The 22241-nt window shown below is 34.7% G+C and overlaps 1 protein-coding gene across 1 annotated transcript in view; it reads right to left on the bottom strand.

The window, feature by feature from the left end:
• Positions 1–5783: 5783 nt before the first annotated feature.
• LOC102802799 (mediator of RNA polymerase II transcription subunit 24-like) overlaps positions 5784–22241 on the bottom strand; it is an 80558-nt gene continuing 64100 nt past the window's right edge. Inside the window, exons 15-22 of the mRNA XM_085501539.1 lie at positions 20489–20664; positions 17636–17925; positions 16276–16467; positions 15630–15697; positions 11922–11988; positions 9744–9830; positions 8908–9053; positions 5784–8650 (exon numbers count right to left, since the gene is read on the bottom strand). Of these exons, the coding sequence (XP_085357665.1) occupies positions 8522–8650; positions 8908–9053; positions 9744–9830; positions 11922–11988; positions 15630–15697; positions 16276–16467; positions 17636–17925; positions 20489–20664 (1155 nt within the window). The 3' untranslated portion in view covers positions 5784–8521. The remainder of the gene's footprint in view (positions 8651–8907; positions 9054–9743; positions 9831–11921; positions 11989–15629; positions 15698–16275; positions 16468–17635; positions 17926–20488; positions 20665–22241) is intronic.

The raw sequence follows: 22241 nt of genomic DNA on the forward strand, positions 1-22241 counted from the left end.
TAGTCACACCTCGGAGAGGTGTTAAATTTGCCACAACCCAAGTGTTAACTAGCACACAATTCCATAATACATAGTATATAATAAAGAAATAAAGTGCATGTTGAGTGATAAGTCCGCATGTTTACGAGACGTCCCTCACACGTGGAATGTATTTACAGGCAACCTGGATCAAATTTGAATTGAAACAAATTGAAACAAAGAAGCGTCTGCCATTGCTTGGTCAGGATAGAGAGACAATTTTCATGGGTAAATGCTAGTAGAAGACCCTCAATGCCCCAAATACTTCGACCTAACCACTTTATATGTTAAAGTAGAAAAAGTGTTATGTTTCGTTAAAACATGGAACTATGAACCCCAGGAAGAACAACCACTTCGTTTCCTTTGAACTATGATAGTTGCCGCGATGTCGAATGTTTATTTTGACTGTTTATTTTGTCGCATTAAAAAATAAGCCGATTTACGCAAATGAACGTTTATCTCCGACTATCGGTCATTTTCGGAGTCAATCGGACGACTCCGGGAGATCAAGTGACCGAGTTGTTCCGGTTATAGCATAAAAAAACAATGGCGCCAAGACAAAAACACTGATAAATGATCGACATTCAACGGGAAAAAAAAACACATTGCCACTTCTGGCGATCGAAGGGAAACACGGAATTAGTCGGGATATCTCAACAACAAACAGCTCACCAAACCCCATGTTTCGCAAACTTTCGCAACCTTATTTTTTCGAGGGTTGAAAAAAACAAGAAGTAATCTAAAAACGACATTAAAAATTATGAAAACTCGCTAAAACTCCGACCCGTTGCATGATTTCCGGTACACTGAAGGTCACCCTGCAGACCGACTTGTTTGCGCATGCGTAGTGAACGAAATATTTTACTGCGCAGATATGAAAAAATTTTTTCAAGTTTTCCGTTTCCAGCAAAGCGGTTGAAACGGGCGTATCGGCGGCAACTAACATGGAGTATGACTAATGTCGTGGAAACAAAAGCGAAAGCACTGTAAGATAAACTAAGACAAAGGTTTTTTTAATCCTCTTAGTTTCGTTGTTCTTCCTGGGGTTTATAGTTCCATGGTTAAAATAAGCATGGACATGTTAGCATTGAAATAATCATAGAAGTACAGTTATCATCAGTACAAGTAGACTCGCTGAACAGGAACTCACACGCAAGCCAATAAAAACAGTGGCTGATTTCAAAGCAATTTTGTCTCAGACAAGACATGGACAACAAACTCGCTGTTTTGCTGATTAGGAATAACGTGATGTTATATAATTTTCGTAGTATTTCAACAGCTTTGTAATGAAGCACAGGCCCTTAGCTAAATTCTCCTATAAACTGTTGATTCTGTCGACCAATGGGAACGCACGTTTCAACCACACTACTTGGACCTTGCACATTTGCGAGACGTAACAAAAAACGCAGCCAGTGATACATTTCGAAAATAAAAATACAAAATAAACGCAATCAGAGGCGCCGACCACGCGCGTTGGAAATAAATAGAACGCATTCAACTGCGTTGTGACACAGTATCACCAGCCTCTTTCACTCACGCAATATAATTATGCTATTTCCCAACGCACTTATATTTAATACATTGACGAAAAACACCACAAGAAAAATGTCAACTAATAATACGCAATTATCCAGGCAGTACTAGAAATTATTGCTGATACTAATCATGTTTTGTATTGGAAAGTTGGATACTTGAACGTGAAGTCCCGGGCATGTAGTAATAATAATAATAACTTTATTGCCTTCGTGTAAAATGTTTTACATAGGATAAGTACAGTAAAAAAGAGTTTTAAAATAATAAGATATATGTAAGAATTGTACAAAAAACAATACAAAAGGACTTAACTAGGATTTAAATGTTAAATAAATATTTGTGTTGTGTAAATATAATTGGCCAGTTCTATAATTATGCCAGGATCTTTGCTTGAGAGTATATACATGTATGTGAACTGTATATTTTTATTGTTATTATCTTTTCTAAGGTCTATGTTTTAACGAAACATAACACTTTTTCTACTTGTACAAATAAAGTGGTTAGGTCGAAGTATTTGGGGCATTGAGGGTCTTCTACTAGCATTTACCCATGAAAATTGTCTCTCTATCCTGACCAAGCAATGGCAGACGCTTCTTTGTTTCAATTCAAATTTGATCCAGGTTGCGTGTAAATACATTTCATGTGTGAGGGACGTCTCGTAAACATGCGGACTTATCACTCAACATGCACTTTATTTCTTTATTATATACATTTTTGTACCATGTATTATGGAATTGTGTGCTAGTTAACACTTGGGTTGTGGCAAATTTAACACCTCTCCGAGGTGTGACTACTTTTGAAACCTGCCATTGTCTTCATTTAAACGGCGGCGCGTGACACAAGAATTCTGTGCCCCATTGGTGAACATGCACCCGTTACTAACTACAATTATAATTTTATGATTCTTTAATCGCTGACCACGGGTTCATACTAATTTTACCGAAAGAAAAAACAATTTTCACATGTTATGCGGAGTGTGCTGGCTGGTCATGGCCGTTTATTAAATTATTGTGCTTTCACGTTTCCTGTGCAATTTCGTGAAGAGCAAACATCGATTCTATGCAAACGACTGAACGAACTTTTTGATACAGCATCATGCCAATCTTAACCAACCATGTACACATCATTTCATAACCATGCTAAATATTTGATTTTACTGTGATAAAACACAATTGAACGTACGTTGTTATATTATAAGCAAACGTTACAAGCCTTTGTATTACTGTGATAGGTATTTTTGATGGTTAAAAACCTTTCACTTAGGTAACCGGGATTCGGTCGTTTCCACGCTAGGCTGACAAAAGACACACACAAGCTTCGTTCATGTTCCCAAGACGATTCTCTGCCAAGTCCCTGGTTTTCACCCGAGACAGCATTAAATCCATCTTTATTTCTTGTCACTCCTTAACCAATTACAATCAGTATAAGAGACTCCAAGGCCTTTCCTTCCAACAAACAACCAATCACATGAAAGTTTTACACATCAAAATCAATTAATTACTCGTCAAGCTGTCTAGAGAAAACATTTCTATACATTGTCAACACTAACTAATATTGATGGGGTAATAATCTCGCACTAACATTCCACCAAGATACTACCTTTTTTAAACTCGCAAACAACATTGGTTTAGAATTACAGCTACTGTCTTGTATCTTAAAAACTGCAGAGTCATAAGATGTTTTTGGTTGATTTCGACCAGCTCGCCATCTGGTCTTGTCATTAACCTTTATCAGTATATGTCATGACAACCACTGTCAAACTGACTGAAATATAAATCATGATATTACCCCTCGCATAGAGCTTTTTTGCTACTAGCAAACGATACATTTTACCACTCGCATATGCCGTTTTTACCACTAGCATATGGCATATTTTGCTACTTGCGACTCGCAACTTGGTACTCGCATACGGCACTATTTCTAGGTCGTAAATACCTGAAACAGTACTTCACTCAATGAACCTACATAAAAATTATTAAAGTAATCATGTAAGCCATTCATAATAACACTTTAATTTTAATCAAAGTAACTAGATATCAACTAATCATACCACACACTTTGACTTAAAAATAATGTCCATGCACATGGTGATACTCTCAGCTGGCTGGTCTATGAACACTGTTTGATAATACTGGTATGTGATTTTTAGCTTTCTATATTTTTCCATCATTAGCACTATGAACTATAAAATAGTTTTCAAAATTGTATTTTCATTTGAGTATGTAAATTGAGTACAAAGCGCACTCTGGGTGCAAAAATATTCAACTATATTTTGATGCATCAGTGTATAAAACAGTTTGATGCATGGCAATTTTATATTGTACAATGCATATGAAATGTATTTTACACTGTGGACATTTCATAGTAGAACTAATATATGCTATTTTCAGTGTGTCTACTTGATAACTTTGTCATGTTTTATAAATATACCGGTATGGTAACTCTTCATTAAATCAAAGAAAACTTAGAAAGAACTCCCATGCGCAATGTAACAAAAACTCTATGTACCAAGTTTAATTGAAATGTGATTAGAACCAAAAAATTATGAATTATTATGCTAATTAGGGAAATAATATGAACAGAGTTTTACCCCAAACTAATTAGGTTTGTACATTGTCCTAGAGCATCTTTGTACTAAGTTTCATTAAAATGGAAATTAGTACTTTAGATATCAGTGTGAAAGCTTAAAATTGGTTAATTATGCAAATTGGGTAATTAATATGTACAGATTTTAACCCACAATTATCCAGGTCTGTCTATTGTTCTACAGCATCCATGTACAAACATTCATTGATATGTGATAATTAGTATCCGAGATATCAGTGTGAAAATTGGACATTGGTTAATTATGCAAATTAGGTGATTAATATGCACAAATATTTACCAAAAACTAATTGGGTCTCTGCATAATTCTAGATTCATTGAAATGTGATGATTAGTACTTTAGATATCAGTAGAAAAGCTGAAAATTAATTATGCAAATTAGGTAATTAATATGCACAATTATTTACCCTGAAACTAATCAGGTCTCTGCATAGTCCTAAAGGATCTATGTACCAAGTTTCATTGAAATGCGATGATTAGTACTTGAGATACCCGTGGAAAAGCTGGAAATTAACTAATTATGCAAATTAGGTGATTAATATGCACAAATATTTATCCGAAACAATCAATCTCTGCATAGTCCTTGAGTATGTAAGTACCAAGTTTCATTGAAATGTAATGCTCACTACTTATATCAAAAGCTGAAAATTAATTAATTATGCAAATTAGGTAATTATATGTACTGATATTACCATAAAAACTATCAGGTCTGTGCAGTGTCATATGACATCTATGTACCAAGTTTCATTGAAATGTGATGATTAGTACTTGAGATATCAGTGGAAAATTGACTAATCATTATGCAAATTGGGTAATTAGTATCCACGGATTATTACCAAAAACTAATCAAAACCTAGCATTAGTTCAGAGCATCTATGTACCAAGTTTATCAAAATCCAATGAGTGGTTGTTTAGATATCAGTAGAACAGTCATGGAACCACTAAAAAATAGCTAATTATCATGCAAATTAGGTAATTAATATGCACGGATTTTTACCAAAAACTAATCAAATCTGCGCATATGTTCAGAGCATCTATGTACCAAGTTTCATCAAAATCCAATGAGTGGTTGTTTAGATATCAGTGGAACAGTCATGGAACCACTAAAAAATAGCTAATTATCATGCAAATTAGGTAATTAATATGCACAGATTTTTACCAAAAACTGATCAAATCTGCGCATATGTTCAGAGCATCTATGTACCAAGTTTCATCAAAATCCAATGAGTGGTTCTTTAGATATCAGTGGAACAGTCATAGAACAGCTAAAAATTAGCTAATTATCATGCAAATTAGGTAATTAACGAGCATGGATTTTTACCAAAACCTAATCAAATCTGCGCATTGGCCCAGAGCATCTATGCACCAAGTTTCATCAAAAACCAATGTATGGTTCTTGAGATAGCAGTGGAACAGTCGGACACACATACACACATACACACACATACAGACACACTAACTGCAAAGACTCCCATTTTGTGCTTCGCACATGGGAGTCAAAAAATGGATTGGAATGGAAAGTCAAAATTCGTAGAGGGTGCACTTTTACTCACTAAGGGATTGAAGGGGAGCACTGTAAAATCTTTGTATGACTTGGGAACAACTATAGAAGAAGTCAAAATACAAGATTTAGAAACTAAAATCAATCAGTTTATTTTCTTAAAATCAAAATGTTACATAAATCAATAATTGCATTTAAATATCACTTTATCATCATAAAAAACATAGTACGATATCATAGAAGCAGAAACGTGCCTTACAATAAATAGTCATCTTTATTGTAGAATAAAGGAAATGGAACCACTTAAAGTGCCTGTGCAATGCCCACCCTCACGTTTCCCATTTTAGATCTGTATCCCACTGAAATGGGCAGTTATTGGTTTTTTTGCTTAAAATGATTACTCGTATCCAAGTAAATTTGGGATATTTCTCGTGTTGTAGCCACGCCCACCTATCCTGAAATGGTCGTCTGTTTCCGGATTTCCGACTCTCGCCGAAAGTGCGCCACCAAATGACAAAATGTGAGAGGAAGTCATACCCCTGGTCATTCAGTATACTTTTAAACGATATACATTTTTCAGTCGGCATTTGTTTTGTTTTCTCTTTTTTTGTCTATTTTCCTTTTTTTTTGAGAGAGAGAGTTTTTAGATGTTGTGTTGTGGGCAATTGCAGTGAAACGTATAGTCATAGTGTAAGTATTCACACGTTTCTAATCGATCCGAAGGTGCGACATCAGTGGACGAAAGCCACTTAGCCTCAGATTCCTTTTTTGGAAAAACTGTCCTCGTCCATGACAAAAAAACAACTAGGTTTAAAGAGAAACGCCGACAACATAAACCTGGCACAACACTTTTGAAAGAAATAGATTCCGGACCATGATCACCGAGGCGGATTTCAGAAGAGAGATAGACGTTCGGCAAGTGTTTCAAATGAGTTGACTTTTTTTGCGATCCTGATTATCGTTTTATAGAAACCATTTAGTCCCTGTTAAGTAAAAGGTAGCAAAAGGTAGCATAACTTTGACAGTGACACGAAAACGAAGCGTCGGAAAAACAGGAAATTACACAGCCCTTACACACTGCTAATTGTTTTCATTTTCGAAGGCTAAAAGTTTCTGAATTGTTTGGTGGTTGGTGTTGAATGTCGAATTCACACCTCTGTTCTTTTTTTACCTCCATGCTTGCAGCTTGATCTGCGTAATAATTTCTGAAATAAGAATCCGGGCTTGGTCAATGTGTTTCCACCAAATAAAGTTTTAATATGATGTTATAATTATGACAATCAGGCCATGGATCACGCTAACTCGAATCCACTCTGAATTTATCTGTATGTGTGTCGATCTCGGTTATTTTTGTTATCCGCTTTTAACGCACTTGCCCTCGTCGTGACCCGACGCGTTCACCTATTTCAACAAAATTTCAATTTATTTCCACGCGGCTGTCATTTATTTAGTAACTGTGATTTGTCGTTTTTTAAATTATTTTATAGTGATCACTATAGTCTAATGTTTAGAATGTCAAAATATGTTCTCTTTTATTTTAATTTTGAAAGTTTTACTCAGACGATTGATGAAATAAAACAGTGTAGTGACGTGCCTAGTAACCTGCTAAATAACGAGATAATTCTGACGTCAAATTCTATTTTGTCCAGCGACAGTGTACAAACGTGCACCGCTGACGATTACCGTGACCAGCTACACCAGAATGAACATATTTCGCATCTAACTCAACCCCATGCAACAAAAATTGATACTATGTGTTCATTATGGTCCATTCTTCCTCGACGAACAAGTACCTAAGTGAAAATTTAGTCAAAGACAAGAAAACTGCAGAAGAAATTTGCCTTATTTACACGTACTGGCAATGCAAGCTGCCATGCGACTTCCCCTTCTGACGTCACAAGGGGAATTTCTGTATGCAAATAAGAAGCTAATGAGGAGCCTCGTTTTAAAATACACAAAAATAAAGTTGGTGTAGATTGCCGTTTAAAACACATTTTTTCACTTAAAAAAAATAATTCATGCTTAGAAACATAAAAAATAATAATATTTATGTATCAATGGATAATTTTAGGCGTGAAAATAGCAGCCATTTCACAGGCACTTTAAGGTAGTTGGTGACCATTAAAACATTCATTTATGCAGATCAAAAGTACAGGCACCAAACTACTGTTTGCAATAAAATGAGTAAAAAAAATGGCAATTTCTTAATTACCATTGGTAATTTCATTTGGTTATATACATATATTGTGCAAATATGATCAACAGAAATTATTGGAAAATTTGGACAATAATTTTTTTAATGAAATGATATTTTAACGTGGATTTCTATAGAAATTGCTCCAAAAATTACAATTCTTGCATTTTGTCCTACAATTTACAGCTTGTGTGTTATATTGCAGACACTTGAATCTTTCAATGAGACAATTTATGATCATAATTTACTTGTTTATCAATAAGAAGACACATTTTGTGCACATTTTGTTCAAGGAGTTCCTCAAATTACCGGTATATATACAATGCATGACTCACTGTACATGATAAAGTAAGTACATCCTTGTGGCAGCACCACAAAATCCATCCTTGTAAAATAACAGCATCAAGTAACAATACAACTGTTCATGAAAGTTTTCCATGAAGACATTAACACACATTACATCCCTTGAAGATTCCTTGACACAATGGATTTATGAGAGTTTTCTCCATGTATAACATCCTCCACAGCTTACCATCACAAACCATCATGTTTAAAATAACACCAGTCTCATACAATCTCATAATCCCTTTGTTTTAACAATTTAAGCACAGTATTCCATCCTTATATTGGCAGTGGTCAGATACCGTTTCCATAGTAACATTCAGCTCACTTCATCTTCTGCTAAGGCAAAGCATTTTTGCTGCAATTTTCCTTCCCATTGGAACATCCAGATCACACACAGCTAAGGCAAGATCAGATGGGAATGTACCTCCTAACGAACTTCTGAAAAGTTGTGAGATCTGAAGACAAAAGAATTTTATATCATTTGTTACGAATCAAGTCTTCATATATGCATTTATTTCTAATAAATGATTGCACCTCAATCCTGAATTGGTCTTTCCATATATATCTTACAAGGTAACTAGGTAATGCTCACATGCAGTTAAGACTACTCAAAACTTACTTTACTTTAATAATGAATCACAGTTCTCATAATGTACAGTCACTATACAGTCTTATGTAAAACAGCATATCACATGTCTCAGTTTTTACTTACCATGTTGACTGGCATAAATTGGAGTATTGATTTTGAAGTGAGTTCACCACACTGTAGTGCTTCTTTGACAAAAGACATGACAAACTCACTACGAGGTCCAATATTGTTCTCAGCCAGTGTTGAGGCAAATAACTGAAACATAGATGCTGTAAGGGAAGAATACATTTTTCATTAAAGAACTCAAATCATTGTTGTGACAGAGTAAGCATACTCAGTCAGTCATTCAAATCAAAACTTCATATAATGTTATTTGACGTTTTTGTCCAATTTCAGAATAGCAACAATGTTTGATTTTCACCATCTTGAATTGGATCATATGTGTGCATATATGTGACAAGATGTCATTGTAAAGTTTGAATGTGATTGGTCCAGGCATATTAAAGATACAGGTAGGCATGCATAGACAGATGCGCAGATTGACACAAGGGTAGGCACATGCACTGAGGTGAAATTATATCAGAGACTAATAACTTCACACAATCTTAGTACCCATATAGTGGGATGCCACTCACAACACATCACCAGCTGAAAGCCTACACAGATGGCCAAAATGAATGGTAGAAAAATTGCCTAATAGATAATGTATTAACCCTTTGTCACCTTTCACAAAATGAATCTGTACAAGACCTTTAGCCAATGAGAAACTATCCCGTTATAAGAAAAACACATAAAAAACTGCAAAATGTTTCCCAAAATGTTCAGCGTGGGAAATTAAGGCATTCAAAAAGTTAAAAATAATATACTGACTGAACATCTTTTAGAATTCAATTATTATGAAAGGATTTGATAAATGGAAACAAAAATGGAGATTTAGTGAGAAAACAGCTAGGCATTACCTAATGCTTTATTGAATGGATCTGACATGATCTGTGGTTGTTGGGAGTGTGACATCAACATCATTATCCCTCCATTTGCAGCAAATTCTAAAAATATAATAAGTATACAAGTCATGACCTAACACAGTCCACGTCTATTTTCAGTGTAAAATCATGCATAATATATATATGTCTCATAATAATAATAAAGGCATGTCAGAGATATGTCTCTGGAACAGAACAAAATGGCCACCATGTTCAATGTATGTAACTAAGTTTAAAAGAAATTTGTCTATATATAACTACTGAAGTTTAGTTCCAGAACCTAGATTTTGATGATATTTTTTAGTATCAATTAGAAATATGTGTGATATGATGTATGAAGCATTTTATGAAGTTTTATTACACATGGGTTTGATTGTTATTTTGGTGATTCAGTTATTCTTGTTTTTTGTAGTGTAAGTTTGACAGAAGGATGTATTTTGGAGTCTAGTGACTATAAGTAACAAAGAGAATTCATACTTAGCATGTCCACATTGGACAGAAAGATACTTTGAGTTAAGTTCAGATAGACAGAAATGCATCCTTAAGGATGTGGTAGAGTTATTTTAGTGAATTTTGCTTTTTTTGTTATTACTTTTGTAAAGTTATTGGGCTCATAATGTTATCAAAATTAAAACTGAAACACATCTAGAATACCTTTTTTTTAAAAAAATAAGAAAAACTACTTGTATAACGAGATACTGTACACTCTGTTTTTGAGATAAAAGTCTGGACGCAAACAATAACATTGACTTATTGCGTAATTGCGTAATTTGCATAATCCCTTCACGACGGAAACAGTGCTCCTGATTATTGATCAAACACAAAAAAAGGCCCCCAAGGAAAAACTCAAAACGCAGTTCAGAGGAAGCGAAACTTTACCTATAACAGAAACGCATTGCCGACAGTACAATGGGGTTCACACTTCAAGTTTGAGTATTCAAACCAAGAGGGTAAAATTTCGTCAGCAAAACATGATCAAAAAAAACATCTTCCAAAAAGTCGGGCAGACAATTTAATATCAACCGAAAATCCGTATTGGTCGGACGAGCAGTTGGGAGAGGTCGGCGAGGTTTGAAAACACTAGTGTCTTATGCGGGATTGCCGCCGGGCAACCCATCGACAAAGGTCCGTACAAGAACGCCGTTTCCGAAGTTGCGGTGGAAGTTGAGTGTCTGTTAGAACAAGACAAAACGTTGGATGTTGTTGAGTTAACTAGCACTAGGGGTTGGCGTTTAGGCATGTCGACCTCTTTCTCCGGTTACTCGGCAAGCGTTTGTTTTACAGACCACGCTTCGCATGTAAACATGATTTGAATATATAATGAGATGACGTCATTAATCTCTCTAACTGTTCAACGTTATGCGGGACCGCTGTGTACTGTAACAACGTCGCTTCTTTTTGGAGGACGAATATGGGTCCAAAACTTTATAGTTTTGGATTTTAATACTGCAAGGCTAACTAAGTGACTCCATGTTATGTGTTTTGTTGTAAAAATCAGTTCATCTGATGCTTTAGATGTCCAAAATTAGCGCAACGTGACAAATGTTTTGATTTTTGGCATTTTCAGGCAGAAGAAATCTGACGCCATAGAGGTCATTCAAGTGAGTTGTGCGTCGTCAGAAATTGACATACTTTCATGAAATTCACACACATTGATAACGTATTGGCGCAGAATAAAACCCTTGAAGCATTTTTTGATAACTCCTCGCAATGAAAAATAAAAAGCTTTTAAATTCCTTGTCTATGGGTGAAATAACAGGAAAAATGTAAATTGATGTCATTGTAAACAAATATGCAATCTATGTTCTAACACTCTTGAGACATTGACGGGGCTGATGCTGCTTTGATTTTTCAGCTTTCGTTTTTTACAAAACCCCTACGGTTTTTATACAAAACTCATTTTTATTCAAAATAATACCTCTATGTTTACTTAGTAATCACGTGACTAATTCGTGGTACATGTCGCAGATCATATTTTTCAAAAAGCCAGGAACAAGGGCTTCAAGAAAATATATAATTTGCTATGCTTCAAAACACTTTTCCTCATGAAAACAGTTTTTACTTTTTAGAGCATGATAACTCTACCACATCCTTAAGGCAGATGGACAGACCAAAATGAAGACAAAAGAATGCATTGATAAACTGACACCATACCTGCCAATGTTGTAGTGCTGTCCTGATCAGCTGTACTCAATACTCTTCGCAGTTTAAATCCACCTTCCTGCAAATCAAAAAACATTGTCATGAATTGATTTATTAAACAAATATCACCATACTAAAGGCACATATTCAATAGTAGTACATCATAATTATATATAGCATTTACTCTATGCTGAATCAATAAACAAGCAACCTGCTGTGAGGCATAGTCTGAGAGAAATTTGATCAAAATATTAGAAAATGAATAAATGTGTGCAAAAGTCAGCCCCAATTCAGCCTGATACAAACTGTATATGTATACATGTATCATAGTAATCATGTTAACTGTCAAAAATATCTTTTTTTACAAAATGAAAATAATCTGCCCAAAAATATCAAGTTTAATCAAAGAAAGCTTAGAAAGAACTCCCATGTGCTGAGAGTATTGGAGACACATTAAATACAATTCGAAATTACTTAGCTGAAAACTAATTATGCAAATCAGAAAATTAATATGACCAGATTTGAGTGTAAAACTAATGAGGTCTGCGCAATGTAACAGAAAATCTATGTCTCCAAGTTTAATTGAAATGTGATTAGAACCAAAAAATTATGAATTATTATGCTTATTAGGGAATTAATATGAACAGATTTTTACCCCAAACTAATTAGGTTTGTACATTGTCCTAGAGCATCTTTGTACTAAGTTTCATTGAAATGGAATAATTAGTACCGTGAAAACTCCAAAATTTCGACCCTTCTAAAAATTCGCCCGCCTATTTATTTGCCGGGTTTCGGTTTTTTATTTACCTCCAAATTTTCGACTCCACTAAAAATTGCCGACTCATTCTTATTCGAAAATTGCGACCAGTTTTAGTTTTCCCCCAAACGAAAAAAAACCCGATGTGAGCGTTCAAACGGGACCTTCCTCAAAGGCATGAATCCGGGTTTCTGATTGACTGAGCGAAAATATATTCTAAATAAACGAAGTTTCAAATAAAAACGAACACAAAAATCTCGGCATGCTGCGTTTCTGAATTGTTGATTATTACTGTACTCAGTAGTGATTATAATAATGTACACAAAATAAATTTGTTGAATGGTTATGAAATACAAATAAAAGTCAACTTAGTTTCATCGTAAGCGAATGATTCCGGTCTCGCATAAACGTTTGATGCTGTAGGATATCCGCCATGTTCTCTTAGGTCAAATAGGTCAAATCGCTAATTAACCAATCAAAAAGCTGGATGATGCCAACGTGTTCAAATTACCATAGCTTATTTAAATATGTTAATGTTATTGAACGCAATGCGGAAGAGATTGATGTTGTAGTACGATATTTTGGCTTGGATTTTGATGCGAAAACGGCATGATTTTTTTTAAATAAAAAAATTAGTTGTTTTTAAAAAATAAACTGGTCATCTGAAGAATAATTTAACATTGTTCACAGTGATAACAGCTCATTCTCGAAAGGAAGCTTACCCGCTCACGCTAGTCACGATAAAAATCATACACGTGTACTCTTGAATAGACAGACGTCAATGAGTACGGTAAAACTTAGACTCTATTTTAGCCGGCAGGATTGATTGAAATGTCCGAAAAATGACGCCAAAATACACCTTAAAAGTCCCATTTTATTTTCTTAAATCCCATTTTATTTTTTAATCCAAGTACGAATTTACGGCAGAATTTGGTCCCTCAAATAAGGGACACGTGAGCTTTGATTCTAACCGGATACATTGCACTGGGTCGGGGAGATCGTTTGCTAAACTTCCATGTATCTTTTGTCCAATGGATACCTGTACTTCGAACATTCGCAAGTTTTCCTAGGTAGTGCGAGACAGCTTTGTCTTTTGACCTATTAGTTTTGTGCTGACCTCTTCTCCGCGTCTTGATGTTTTGTTTTGCTTGTCATAATACTCACTGATTGATGACTTTGTTTAGATTTTGAGTTACAACTCGGCCACGACCTTTGCTTTTACCGTGAAACATGAGGAAGTTTACGTCAATTGACGGACATTGCATTTTTTAAAAACTAATAAAGCACACTGTCTATCATCCCCATTTTTTTTTGCTGATTTATATTCTGAAAAATTCGACCGTCCGAAAATGGACCTTAATTTTGACTCTAAAAACATGTCACATTTCTAACACCAATTATTTAAAACTGGTCGAAATTTTGGAGTTTTTACGATACTTTAGATATCAGTGTGAAAGCTTAAAATTGGTTAATTATGCAAATTAGGTAATTAATATGTACAGATTTTAACCCACAATTATTCAGGTCTGTCTATTGTCCTACAGCATCCATGTACATTCATTGATATGTGATGTATAGTACCTGAGATATCAGTGTGAAAGTTGGTTAATTATGCAAATTAGGTGATTAATATGCACAAATATTTACCGGAAACTAATTGGGTCTGCATAATTCTAGATTCATTGAAATGTGATGATTAGTACTTTAGATATCAGTAGAAAAGCTGAAAATTAATTATGCAAATTAGGTAATTAATATGCACAATTATTTACCCTAAAACTAATCAGGTCTCTGCATAGTCCTAAAGGATCTATGTACCAAGTTTCATTGAAATGCGATGATTAGTACTTGAGATACCCGTGGAAAAGCTGGAAATTAACTAATTATGCAAATTAGGTGATTAATATGCACAAATATTTATCGAAAACAATCAATCTCTGCATAGTCCTTGAGTATGTAAGTACCAAGTTTCATTGAAATGTAATGCTAACTACTTATATCAAATGCTGAAAATTAATTAATTATGCAAATTAGGTAATTAATATGTACTGATATTACCATAAAAACTATCAGGTCTGTGCAGTGTCGTATGACATCTATGTACCAAGTTTCATTGAAATGTGATGATTAGTACTTGAGATATCAGTGGAAAAACCGAAAATTGACTAATCATTATGCAAATTAGGTAATTAGTATCCACGGATTATTACCAAAAACTAATCAAAACCTAGCATTAGTTCAGAGCATCTATGTACCAAGTTTCATCAAAATCCAATGAGTGGTTGTTTAGATATCAGTGGAACAGTCATGGAACCACTAAAAAATAGCTAATTATCATGCAAATTAGGTAATTAATATGCACAGATTTTTACCAAAAATTAATCAAATCTGTGCATATGTTCAGAGCATCTATGTACCAAGTTTCATCAAAATCCAATGAGTGGTTCTTTAGATATCAGTGGAACAGTCATAGAACAGCTAAAAATTAGCTAATTATCATGCAAATTAGGTAATTAACAAGCATGGATTTTTACCAAAACCTAATCAAATCTGCGCATTGGCCCAGAGCATCTATGCACCAAGTTTCATCAAAAACCGATGTATGGTTCTTGAGATAGCAGTGGAACAGTCGGACACACATACACACACACACACATACACACATACACACATACACACACACATACAGACACACTAACTGCAAAGACTCCCATTTTGTGCTTCGCACATGGGAGTCAAAAATGGTTGCACTAGAAACCAAGAAAGTATTAAAGACACATAGCTATCATTGTTAAAGAAGTAGTCAAAATGTAACAGTGACAATGAACAACAGAGACAGACAATCAGTAACATTTAGTACTTTGTTCTTTTGAAGATAATTAAACCCCAGTCATTTACATGCATCAGCTAATATATGGTATTTATCTTTATAAATAGAAAGACAATAACATTGTTTTACTTACATCTCTGTCAACAAATCCTCGTTTTCTTCCTCTGAGCGGTTTAAATGAATTTTCTTTTGATCTAACTTCTGTTGGCATGGAAATAAACAATTCATTATTCCAAAAGGCATGCAATATTGTAGAAAAAAACAAACCAAAATCATAGAATTTTTCACAAAAAATTGAACAAGTATTTTGTAATGCATAAGAATTCTGTTGTTTGTTGTAAAGTCACTAACATACAGCAACTACACATAATGGTTAATCCTTCCCACAAGTTTGAAGTAAATTGGCTGACACATGCCTGAGATGTGGTTTTGATGTAGTACTACAACAAAAATGACTGTCAGTCGGTTGGTCATCTGTGACCGAATCATGAAATCACTACACATGTATCAGATGTTTCAGACTTCATCATTCAAGACTATGGATACCTGCAGTTTGTTTCCCTGCCATTATGAATTCAATACCCAGTGAAAATGCTCAAAAAACATCAAATAGTGAAAATAAATACCAGTGAAAATAAAATAATGTTTTTACAGTGGTTTTACATACAATCTAGCTTAGACATTGACACATTAATAAAGGTACTTCTAACTATACTACCAGTAGTATTTGAATATAGAACATGAATATAGAAAATAAATAAATCACTGAATAAATTTACCTCTGTAACTATCCTGGCTCATTTGTGCGGATGCAACACACCAGACAGAGAAAGTTGCCAAGGCATGTCCTTGAGGGTCACTAAGTCTCTGCCACTGACTTGGATCATTCAGTATTTGAGTTAATACAGTACGAATCAATGCCAATGTCAACTGTTCTATATCCACTTGGAACAAAGCAATCATGATTTCAACTATCAAATATAGTAAACAAGAATAAGAAATTAAAAGCATGACACATTTTACCCCAGACCCTACTAATTACCCATCAAATTACCCTTTTACTTGATGGACAGAAAATACTGTTTCAATTTCAACAAGAGGCTCTCGTGACTTTCAGGAAACTTGAAATGATATCTGAAGTTATACAATCACGCAAACCATTATTGCTGCATAAACAAATGATTTTAATTTATGATTTTTATATATTATTATGATTTTAACCTAATAATAATAATATTAATAATAATAATAATAATAATAATAATAATAATAATAATTCATCCACAGTTTCACTTTGAGAACAGTTTATGCAAGTTCTATTTTCAATTAGAGATTTGGATTAAGTGTGTCTACCTGTTTCAATAACCAGGTTATGGTTACTGATTCTAAGCTTTGTTTTTTCTTTAAGGCATTCTTTCCAGAATTCAATGTAATCCTTTTTTAGCACATTCATAATTTGTTTTGAATCCTGTGTTAAATTGTTTCCCATTACAGATTTGTTTAAATCTCTGAATTGAAATACCCCATGATAAGTTTGACTTCATCTGTTCTTGAAATGCTTGTTTTGTTAGATCATTTTCTGGAAGATCCTTAATTCTACACCAGTAATTAATAAGTAATTTTAGGTGATCTTGTTCTGTTCTGTTTTATCTTATTTATTGTTATCTAAAATTTTCACTCCCGAAATTTCCGCACCATATAATAAGAAAGGTTTTACACAGGACTTGAAAATACGAATAGCTGTTTTGCAGGCAGTTTCTTTTGGCAAGTATTTTGACATAGCATGTTTTATCTGCCATATTATTCTGTGCTTCGTTGAATTTGCTTGTATTGTTACCCCCAGATATGTATATGAATTGACACAAGTAATATTTTTATCTTGATAGTAGAAAACCTCTTTTTTGATATACTATAATTATGATTTTAATCTATGAATTTGATATATAATTATGATTTCAATCTAGGATTTTGATATACTATTATGATTTTAATCTATGATTTTGATATACTCTCATGATTTCAAAATATTCCTTTTAAATGACACAATTTCAAAATATTCTGTATCTGTCACATTATTTACAATGTCAATGTCTGAAAACATAGATTTGTGATTTATGTGTTCGTTGTTACATTTCTCACCTGCTGATTGCAGCTCATCTTTCCTCTGTAGGGAAAGTAAATGATTTACCATCTTTTCACAGAACCACTGTACACCACTGACATTGATAATTTGATCCATCGCTGCCAAGACTGTCTTATCCACACAACCAGCCTCCAGCACTTTAGCAAACACATCCTTGGCAACAATACTAGTGGGTGTAGTCAGTGGAATGGTGAAGGTGGAATCTAGACTGCTGGATGTACCACTAGGCCATGAATCCAAGCAGTTAGAACACATCTTTTTGATTATATTTGTCATTAACAGATTTCTATTGGGAGAAAGATAGATTTACAACTATCAATGTCCATACAAACAAAAATCAAAGAAAGCTTAGAAAGAACTCCCGTGTGCTGAGAGTATTGAAGACACATTAAAAATTAATTCAAAATTACTTGTACATGAGATATTGATAGAAAAGCTGAAAACTAATTATGTAAATCAGGTAACTAATATGAACAGAACAAAACAAAAAAATTATGAATTATTATGCTAATTAGAGATTTAATATGATCGAAATTAATCAGGCCTGTCTATTGTCCTAGAGCATTTATGTACCAAATTTTATTCAAATGTGATCAGTAATTGAGATTTCAGTCTTAATTAATTATGTTAATTAGGTGATTAATAAGCATAAATATTTACCAAAAACTAATTGGGTTTCTGCATACTTCTCTTTAAAAGTTTCATTAAAATCAATTTGTGGTTCTTTATATATCAGTGGAACATTATGCAAATTAGGTAATTAATATCCAATTAAAACTAATCAGGTGTCTGCATAATCCTAGAAGATCTATGTCGCAAGTCTCATTGAAATATGATGATTACTACTTGATATATCAAAAGATGAAAATTAATTAATTATGCAAATTAGCTAATTAATATATACTGATATTACCCTAAAAACTATCAGGTCTGTGCAGTGTCCTATGACATCTATGTACCAAATTTCATTGAAATGTGATTACTACTTGAAATATCAAAAGCTGAAAATTAATTAATTATGCAAATAAATTAAAAATAAATATTGATAAACAAATTTTATGGTTTTCAAAACAGCTCAAAAGAAGACAAATATGCAAAGTTTATTAAATATTGATAACTCTCCTATTGAACTTGCTTCCTCTGTGCTATATCTTGGTGTCACTCTCGACAGATCACTTACTTGGAGACCTCACATTAATAATATTGTTAAAAAGATTAGTAAAATGATTGGACTCATTTCATATCTGCGTCACTACCTACCCAAATCACTTATAATATTACTATATAATTCACTCATTCTTCCACACATAAGCTATTGTATTGAAATATGGGGCAACACTTTTAGTACCGTTTTAGATCCAATTTTCAAATTACAGAAAAAATTTATTCACTTAGCCACTTTTTCAAATCTCCCTGCAAGTAGCTCACAACTCTTTAAAATGTTGGGCATTCTTGATGTGCATAAATTATGCAAGTTCCAAACGTGCATGTTTATTTATGACCTGAAGGGCGATCGTTATGCTCGTTCTCTGGGTCATTATGCCCCTTCAATCTCTCACTCTTATTTGATACGTTCAGTTATTTCTGACAAACTTGAAATTCCAAAAGTAAAACTAAGCTCAAATAAAAACAGTTTAACATATTCATTAGTAAAACACTGGAATGATCTTCCAATTTCCATTAAAACATTAACATCAAGAAATTGCTTCAAGCTTACCCTAAAACAATTTCTTTTAAATAATTGAACATCAATTTTATTGTTATTTCTCTATCATTCAATTTACAGTATTGTCATTTCACTATTACCACCATATTTCATATAATTTTTCTCCTTATGTATTATGTACTCTTAAACAATATATTAATATGATTTATGAATTCACTGTCCTTATCAGTTTTTTTCTGCTATCAGTGAATATGCAAGGGCTAGAGACTAGATTAGTTCTACTAGAACTACCGCTCTTGTCCTCGCCAGATAGTTATGTATATCTCTATCTTTGTTTTGTACTTTGTAATGTAATTTACCTGGTGAAATAAAATTGTATTGTATTGTATTGTATACCAAGTGTCATTGGAATGTGATGATTACAACTTGAAATATCAAAAGCTGAAAATTAATTAATTATGCAAATTAGCTAATTAATATATACTGATATTACCCTAAAAACTATCAGGTTTGTGCAGTGTCCTATGACATCTATGTACCAAGTTTTATTGAAATGTGATGATTAGTACTTGAGATATCAGTGGAAAAGCCGAAAATTCATTAATCATTATGCAAATTAGGTAATTAATATTGCACATATTTTCACCCAAAACTAATCAAATCTGCGCATTAGTTTGGAGCATCTGTGTGCCAATGAGTGGTTCTTTAGATATCAGTGGAACACGAACACGAACACGCGCACAAGCGCACGCGCACACGCACACGCACGCACACACACACACACACACACACACACACACACACAGGCTACTATTTTTATTACTTGGGTAGAACAAGATGTCAAGAATGTATTCTCATATAACTCTTCATAACCCCCCCCCCCCCCCCCCCCCCGCCTCCCAAATAAGACATAATGTAACAGTTGGATGATACACACAGCATACTACAATTATTAATCAAGAAGTGCACATTTTACTGAGTATAGGCAATTGACAATACTGAAAGTGATTGGTGGAGGCATGTCAAAGATAGGAATACATACCCGGACTGTGTCTAAATAGGAACTAATAAGGTAATGAATCAAGACAAAAAACCATCATAATTCACTATAAAAGTTGCGTTAAGAATATACACACTAACTTTCCAGCAATAACTTTATAAGTGAGACAAATTACTATCTAACCTTTCATTATAAAACTGCATAGCCGGCTCACCACCTAATGGTACCATAAACATTTGCAATAACTGTATGGGTCTTGATTTCTCTGCTGCACCAAGTATATTAATATAACTACACAACCAAGCACCAATGCATACAGGAATACAACACATGCGACTACGAACATTGTCAACCATCTTCTGAAATAATAAATTATTTGAACATGTGTGTTAACATTGTGAGAGTAATATATTCATTGAAAATCTTAATTTTTCAAATTACTTTATTAATTGTAAAAAGTATTTTATAAACGTTCAAATGCTTAAGTCAAAATAAGTAAAATTCATGTAAGTTGGTAAAATGAAGTTTTTCTGGAATAAAGCAAGCCAGCTTCACTAGCATTTGCCAAAATATTCAAATTATTTCATAAAACCATGACCAATATTTTGAAATTATCAGCAACGGTAAAACTAACCTGCACTGCACAGGGACCACCAATGGCTGAACACTGCCAGTGGTAAAAGTAAAACTAACCTGCACTGCACAGGGATCACCAATGGCTGAACACTGCCAGTGGTGAAAGTAAAACTAACCTGCACTGCACAGGGACCACCAATGGCTGAACACTGCCAGTGGTAAAAGTAAAACTAATCTGCACTGCACAGGGACCACCAATGGCTGAACACTGCCAGTGGTGAAAGTAAAACTAACCTGCACTGCACAGGGACCACCAATGGCTGAACACTGCCAGTGGTAAAAGTAAAACTAACCTGCACTGCACAGGGACCACCAATGGCTGAACACTGCCAGTGGTGAAAGTAAAACTAACCTGCACTGCACAGGGACCACCAATGGCTGAACACTGCCAGTGGTAAAAGTAAAACTAACCTGCACTGCACAGGGACCACCAATGGCTGAACACTGCCAGTGGTGAAAGTAAAACTAACCTGCACTGCACAGGGACCACCAATGGCTGAACACTGCCAGTGGTAAAAGTAAAACTAACCTGCACTGCACAGGGACCACCAATGGCTGAACACTGCCAGTGGTGAAAGTAAAACTAACCTGCACTGCACAGGGACCACCAATGGCTGAACACTGCCAGTGGTAAAAGTAAAACTAACCTGCAATGCACAGGGACCACCAATGGCTGAACACTGCCAGTGGTAAAAGTAAAACTAACCTACACTGCACAGGGACCACCAATCGCTGAACACTGCCAGTGGTAAAAGTAAAACTAACCTGCACTGCACAGGGACCACCAATGGCTGAACACTGCCAGTGGTGAAAGTAAAACTAACCTGCACTGCACAGGGACCACCAATGGCTGAACACTGCCAGTGGTAAAAGTAAAACTAACCTGCACTGCACAGGGACCACCAATGGCTGAACACTGCCAGTGGTGAAAGTAAAACTAACCTGCACTGCACAGGGACCACCAATGGCTGAACACTGCCAGTGGTAAAAGTAAAACTAACCTGCACTGCACAGGGACCACCAATGGCTGAACACTGCCAGTGGTGAAAGTAAAACTAACCTGCACTGCACAGGGACCACCAATGGCTGAACACTGCCAGTGGTAAAAGTAAAACTAACCTGCAATGCACAGGGACCACCAATGGCTGAACACTGCCAGTGGTAAAAGTAAAACTAACCTGCACTGCACAGGGACCACCAATCGCTGAACACTGCCAGTGGTAAAAGTAAAACTAACCTGCACTGCACAGGGACCACCAATGGCTGAACACTGCCAGTGGTAAAAGTAAAACTAACCTGC

The sequence above is a fragment of the Saccoglossus kowalevskii genome, chromosome 7 (genome assembly GCF_978046115.1).
Source record: "Saccoglossus kowalevskii chromosome 7, keSacKowa6.1, whole genome shotgun sequence".
NCBI classification, from domain to species: Eukaryota; Metazoa; Hemichordata; class Enteropneusta; family Harrimaniidae; genus Saccoglossus; species Saccoglossus kowalevskii.